We start from the raw sequence: 7706 nt of genomic DNA, 5'->3' as shown, positions 1-7706 counted from the left end.
CGTAAAAATACTATAAATCATGATAATTGACAACATAAAATATGTTTTGAAAAAAAATACAAAAAATTCCATTGATTCTTGAATTGAATCTATCGTAAAAATACTATAAATCATGATAATTGACAACATAAAATATGTTTTGAAAAAAAATACAAAAAATTCCATTGATTCTTGAATTGAATCTATCGTAAAAATACTATAAATCATGATAATTGACAACATAAAATATGTTTTGAAAAAAAATACAAAAAATTCCATTGATTCTTGAATTGAATCTATCGTAAAAATACTATAAATCATGATAATTGACAACATAAAATATTTCAAAAATGTTGTATGTGGGTAGTCTTATTATGCCTTAAATAGCGTCAAAGAAGGTACAGGTTTGTGATCAAAAAACTTATTCCTTTATCCACGCAAACAATCGCTTCAAAAACTCAGTTATTAGCCCCAAAATATACCATTTATATTATTGGTCCGTGCATAGCACGGGAAACATTATCTAGTATATACTAGAAGCGTGAGTAATTTTTTTTCATCTCCAGTGCCATTGGCTAACATCTAACATACAGAAGAATTTCATTGAAGAGGGAATTAAAAAGAGAGAATGAGACACGTAGCATAAGAATGCAATATCAAAAGTCCAATTTATATATATATATATAGTACAATTTACATTTCATAAATATCTTAATAATAATATACAATATTTAAGATAGTTCAATCACACTGTCGTATATCATTACGATAGATTAAAAATACCATTTGTTGATAAATTTATTATTTATTTTCTTCTTTTTTAATATTTTTCTCTTTCTATATTTTTGTCTTTTTAAAAGAATAAAAAAAATACATCAATAAAAAATTTAACTAATTATACTTAGATTAATAAAAATAGAAAAATAAGTAGACTGCAATAAAAAAAAATAGTTAAGAAAAATATTAAAGTCTAATGGCATGTTTATTAAAATCTAAACTAATGAAATATATATATATATATATATATATATATTTTCTCTATATAGGATTTTTGTTTTTGCAAATGAAAACAAAACATATACTCTCTATATTTCAATGCTACCATGACAATATTAAATATATTGTCCTGGTATCACGAAGAACATACGAGATACTCGCAAAGGAATAAATCAACCTTCAATGATATCATACCTGATGGTACAATTGAATGCTGAAGAGTGTCTCACCGAAGGATTGAAGCAGACATCAATGATATCATGAAACTAAATAGACATACTATAATAATATCATTGAATCAAACCTTAATTATACCATGATAATACATAGATATATTGTGATGGTATCATGAAGGACTGAGGAAAGTGTCACTGATGGACTAAACAGTCCTCCATCGTATCATTTCAGTAACGTATTATGAAGGATTATCACCAGAAATTAAAAAGAATAATATAATTTTAAAAAAGTGAATTAAATTATATTATAAAAAAAATCAAATGAAATTAGAATTTTTATTTGGGAAGATTTGTACCTAAAATGTGGTCTAATGATCCATAAAAATAAATTGATAATAGTGAGATTTCAACTTCAATCTTAACATAGATTATAAAATAGGGACAATTACACAATAGGCCATCGACCAACTAGATCTAATATATGTATTTTTAAACTGTATGAGTAACCCAATTATATGGGAGGTAAACGATATGTGAAGGGTATGCTATGTGTGAACCAATACATGAAAATATATATATGGTATATATGTCATATGCGTATGTCAAGTATTTATAGTCATTTTTATTGAAAAAATACTCACTATTATGATTTATAGATACATAAATATACGTATCTTGTATATCTTCTATAAAAATATATAACATCGCTATATTTTATAAATATTAAAAGTACCACTATAAAAAATTATAAGGAAGTCAATACCGCTACATCGGATAATTTTCTAAGAAAAAAACATTATGGAAGATTTTGCTCTAGAAATATAAAGGCCACTAGTACTAGGACTTATTATGTAGCTATGGGAGATCTTAACAAGACTCATGGGATATGTATCTAGGTCACACATTTTTATAGTGGCAAACTATATTATTAGACATACATCACTACCATATATACTAATTTTACATCTATTTTCAAATAATTACATATATTATCATTTTAAATATTTTATACCATATATTTTAAAAGATACAATTAAATGGATAAAGATCCGGTCAAGTAATGTTCAATGACCTTATAGATTCATGTCATGTGTACTATATAATAATTTAAGTTGAGATCCATTTAAATTATATACTCATCTTAATAATAAAAACAACAAAGCTGTCAACTATTTTTATTTTGTAAAACTATCGAATAAAGCAATTAAATGTACCAAGCTAATATTTTCAAGAAAAAAAATTAACATTCATTAATTATCTTTCCATTTAAATTCACAATTAACATTTTAATATCAAATATTTTTCTCCCTCGTTAACTTCCCCCAATCTCCATCCTTATCAGTAACTCTCCCTTCACTAGGTAATGAATAGTCAACCATTTTACTCCTAACAATCAAGTATAGTTCATATATTAATTAGATGTATATGTTTACTATATATTTGAGATACATGTTTTTGGCTATAATGTATGAAATTGATATTAGATACATATAAAATATACATGAAACTAATATTAGATTTATATATAAAACAAATACACAAAATTAATACTAGATACTTCTATGATGCATATGAATGTACTTATAACTCATGTATCTAAGTATTTAGTTTGTTGGATACATCATATATTAATAATAGATACATCAAATTAATGAATTTATTATTTTAAGAGTAATGAAATGAAATTAATTAATCATATTACATTATGAATACATGTTTTTGTCTTTTATTAATAATATTAATGAATTTATTATGTCAAAGAATATTTAAATGAAATTAATTAAACATAGATCCTTATATTAAGGGATTTGATTAATTAAATTTCCAAAATTAATTGTCCATATAGTTACAACCAAATAATTTAAACAAATAAAATATGTATCTCAATTTTAAAATTTGGTAGATACATGTATCTCGTAGATTCATACTCATGTATTCTATGCACGAAAAATGGTAGAGGAAGTAATATTTGAAACTATCGAAAATCTTAGTAATTAGGACCTAAACTAGTGAGATTATGTAGTTTGCCATTTTTATAATTATCATCCTTTATAATAACATTCTATTATAGTATTCATATTTTTTATGAAATTGTTTTTTCATGTCCAATCAAACTATATCACATAAATTAAAACGAAAGAGTTTAAAACAATGACTCGCCGGACATGACTTATGAACAAGGCAAGTTTGTCAATATGGTAAAACTTGAATAGACATGGACAAAAAAAAAAATCTTCGTTCTATTAACACGCCTATATACACTTCAAAAGACAAAAGGCCTCAATCAATTTAGAGTCAATCCCCAAGCTTCTTCCATGTAATTTTGAATAACCTCTTTTCATGTAGATTTTGCATTTTCCTCATATTATCTTTTATGAATTGACAAATAGAAACATGTCATGTCGATGATCGTAAAGTCAAAAAATTTGTGAAGGTAATTTAAGGTTTACTATAATATGTGTTTGTATCAGGGGCGGCTCAACGTAATTCGAGGTCTAAAGAGAAATTTTAATTCGAAGCCTAAAATATAAACAAACTTCGTATACATATTTATTCAAATTTTATTTCTATAAGTAATAAGTTGACAAATATTGAATAAAGATAAGAGTTAAAATCATAGAATCTCAAGAAGTTGATGATTTGATATACCCCATTTTAATATGCTTGACGTAATGCTTGAAACTAAAATTTAAAAACAAATAAAAAAGAATTTGTAATGCACTTTGTTCAACGCTTTTCACTATTAATTCTTATTTTTAACAAAGTACAAAGGATGTTCAAATAGATAAAATAATATATTTTTAAAATATTATACTTTTAATTATAAATAATCAATTTTTTCTATAAAATTTTTAACACATAATTTATTCTTAATAAAAATTTGATTTTATAAAACATAGAGCCGCCCCTGATTTGTACAGGCATAGAGTAATATTTGACCTACATGCATTGTATAAGTTTCTGACAAAAGCTGTTCAATTAACTATGGGGCATTTAAGATTTACTATAATATGTGTTTGTACATGCATAAGAGTAATATTTGACCTACATGCACTGTAAAAGTTTCTGACAAAAGGTTTTCAATTGACTACTCTTGATTTAGCCACATATAGTTGATGCTGGTTATTCAGATATCTTTTGTCGAAAAACTATCCGAAATATATGTTTCAAATTATTTTTTATATATATTAAACCTTAAATATTTTTGACGAAATTTTTGACTTGGCCACTGATTATCGTTAGCTATAGCTCAGCCCCACAAATACTGTAGTTGAAATATAGGCAAAGGCGTAACCTGCAAGGAAATAAAAGTGGGCACATGTAGGGAAGTTTTAAAGTCCACGAAGTCAATACCAACTACTACTACTATATTGTTAGTGTTGGTGCAATTTTTTATATTTCCTATTGGCCAATTTCTCACTCCATTTTTGTTCTTTACTTCACATAATTTTCCTATAAATTTGGCATTTTCCTCAATTGCAATTGCATCCTGTTTCCCCTCACTTTCTTGTAGATCAGAACCAATATATTGGTTACTACACATTTGGCACGTAACACTAACACTAATAGCAAAATCTTGAGGCCAAAAAAGTCCTTAAGAACATGTCCTCTTCATCAGCAGAATCGAAAATGGCCCTGGCCAAAACGGTTTTCTCGACAATAGGCTCTATTGCTGCAACAGTAATGTTGGTTCGCACGATAGTTCACGACTACATCCCCCCGGAGCTCCATGAGTATCTCTTCTTTGGACTCAAAAACATGTTCATCAAATTCTCGAATCAGCTAACAATGGTGATTGACGAATTTGATGGCCTCGTTAACAATGAAATTTATGAAGCTGTTGCTATCTATTTGGGCAACAAGTTGTCCCCTAACATCCGGCGACTTAAAATCAGTAAACCTGCGAAGGAGAACAACTTCAACATCACCATGGAACGTAACGAGGAGGTAATGTCTTGCACATATATATAATGTATGTTATAGTATTTATTATCATAATAGCTTTGATCTAAACTAGAAGCTATGGCCTATGTTGCTTGGACTCTTCAAAAATATTGCCGGGTGTGTCGGATCTTTCAAAAGCTATGTATTTTGGAAGACCTGACACGTGTGCAACAACATATTTTGAGGGTCCGAGCAGCATAGATTAGAAGTAGTCTGCAATCTGCTTAATGCTTAAAGTCAAATGTTCATAAGAAGCATGTGTTTTTATGTGTATGTGCAAGTATGCTTATATAATTTCTAATTTAATGATAGACACAGTAAATTAGAAAGGGAGAACTATGTATAATTATGAGTAGGATTATGGCTTCCAAATCAGACATGTGACTTTTTGTCCTAATAATCCACCCTCCGTAAAGTGAAAATTAAAATTTGTATGTCTTAAAGATCATCCATATTCATGAGTTCAGGTAAGCTTCTGCATTTAATTTAACAACTTGATAATTTTAGATAATAGATCTTATGAAGGTGATGATTTTTAAGCTTAAGGTTTTATTCCAACAGGTGACAGATGTTTATAACGGACAGACATTCAAGTGGATTTGGCTCTGCTGCAGACAAACACAGTCTACAAACTTCTACAATCACAGGGACATGAATTCCACTCTAAAATCTGAAATCAGGACCTTTGAGCTGACATTTCACAAGAAAAACAAGGACCTTGTCATTAATTCTTACTTGCCATACATCATGAAAGAAGCAAAACTGCAAAAACACGAAAACAAGACGATCAAGATTCACACTGTGGATTATGAAAACATGTACAATTTACATGACATGTGGAGGCCTGTGAATCTCGATCATCCTGCCACTTTTGGGACAATCGCAATGGAACAGGACCAAAAAGACACGATCTTGAAGGATTTGGAGAGATTTGTGAAGAGGAAAGATTATTATAGGAAAGTCGGAAAGGCATGGAAAAGAGGGTATTTGTTGTTTGGTCCTCCGGGGACTGGGAAATCTAGTTTGATTGCTGCAATGGCGAATTATTTGAACTTCGATATATATGATTTGGAGTTGACTGTGCTAATGAGGAATTCAGATTTAAAGAAGTTGTTGGTTGCCACAGCCAATAAGTCCATTTTGGTGGTGGAGGACATTGATTGTACCATTGACTTGCAAGATAATTTGGCTAATCGAGCTGCGTTTGTTAATTCAAATGGTTATCAGCAAGAAAACAAGGTAAATTAGTCTTTTATTTTCCATTTCCTATCTTTACTATTCCTACAAGGTATGAACTCAGATTAATCGGACGGTGTGTTTCAAATACCAATGATGAAATAGAAAAAGTTTGTATACACAATAGTAAGTTAGGGCAATGTATTTTAGTTTACAGGGTAGCATGAAATTTGTGGTCAGAGCATGGCCAAGGGAAAGAAACCAGGTTTTGATCCTGCTATTACAGTTTATAAGATAACTAATCAATTACCATAAATTGGATAGGATATGTTGGCCTCTTTTCTGTGCAGTATTTGACATGACAAGAATGTGAAGGGGTTCAGAACAATTGTTATAATGTGCTCTAGCCTATAGATTAGTCGACATATTTTTACAAATTCTACTTACATGGAACTACAATAATTTCAAGCTCCATTAATTTGTGGCTTTCTTGAATAAATTAAGAGTCAATTATTGGGAAAATTTGTATTTGGTATTAGTGTATTCTGTAATACTTTACCTTACTAATACAGTATAATTTTTTATTGCAGGTGACCTTGTCAGGTTTACTGAATTTTATTGATGGATTATGGTCTAGCTGTGGAGATGAAAGAATCATAATTTTCACAACAAATCACATAGAAAAACTCGACCCTGCATTGTTGCGACCTGGCAGAATGGACGTGCACATTCACATGGCATATTGCACACCGTGTGGCTTCAAACTTCTTGCTGCCAATTACTTGGGGATTAAGGATCATAAATTGTTTAAAGAAATTGAGGACTTGATTGACACAGCCAATGTGACACCAGCAGAAGTGGCAGAACAACTGTTGAAGGAAGATGAAGCTGAAGATTCCCTAAAAGGGTTGATTAATTTTATTCACAAAAAGATAAAAGAGAAGGAAGAGACTGAGACCAAGCCTAAGAAAGTGGAAATACCACAAGTGGAAGTAGGGATGACAATGGGGCGGGGCGGGGCGGATGAGTACATTCCAACCTGCCTCCTTGGGACTTAGGGAAAACCCACATGAACCTGCAAAGACTTTACCCCGTCCCGTCTTGCCCTGCATAGCATAATTTTTTGTTTTTGCCCCGCCCCACATAAACCCACCCAAATAATTTATAATTTTTTTAATTAAAAGAAATGTACAAGTTATCAATATTTACTATTAATGTTGAAATAATATATATATATCTTCATTTGAAAGCCAACTTGTAGAATATATATATATATATATAAATGAAAGAGAACAAAAAGAAATTTGGACAAACCTGGAAAGGAAATCATACTAAAATTGCTTGCGAAACGAAAAGAACTGAAGGAAACTTGTACATATAAAGGGAAAAAAAGAGAAACATAAAGAATAAGATGAAGTCGAAGATAGTTTATTA

At 29.6% G+C, this 7706-nt stretch overlaps 1 protein-coding gene across 1 annotated transcript; it reads left to right on the top strand.

Moving 5' to 3' along the window:
• The first annotated feature begins 4412 nt into the window (after nucleotides 1–4412).
• Nucleotides 4413–7443, top strand: LOC102596396 (protein HYPER-SENSITIVITY-RELATED 4-like). Its single transcript, XM_006343328.2, has 3 exons — nucleotides 4413–5099; nucleotides 5658–6335; nucleotides 6863–7443. Exons 1-3 carry the CDS (start codon nucleotides 4755–4757, stop codon nucleotides 7328–7330), a joined length of 1491 nt encoding a protein of 496 aa, XP_006343390.1. The 5' UTR covers nucleotides 4413–4754; the 3' UTR covers nucleotides 7331–7443.
• The last annotated feature ends 263 nt before the right edge of the window (nucleotides 7444–7706 follow it).

This window comes from Solanum tuberosum, unplaced genomic scaffold (genome assembly GCF_000226075.1).
Source record: "Solanum tuberosum cultivar DM 1-3 516 R44 unplaced genomic scaffold, SolTub_3.0 scf00039, whole genome shotgun sequence".
NCBI classification, from domain to species: Eukaryota; Viridiplantae; Streptophyta; class Magnoliopsida; order Solanales; family Solanaceae; genus Solanum; species Solanum tuberosum.
The sequence above is the reverse complement of the archived record's forward strand: the minus strand, read 5'-3'. Positions and strand labels throughout refer to the sequence as shown.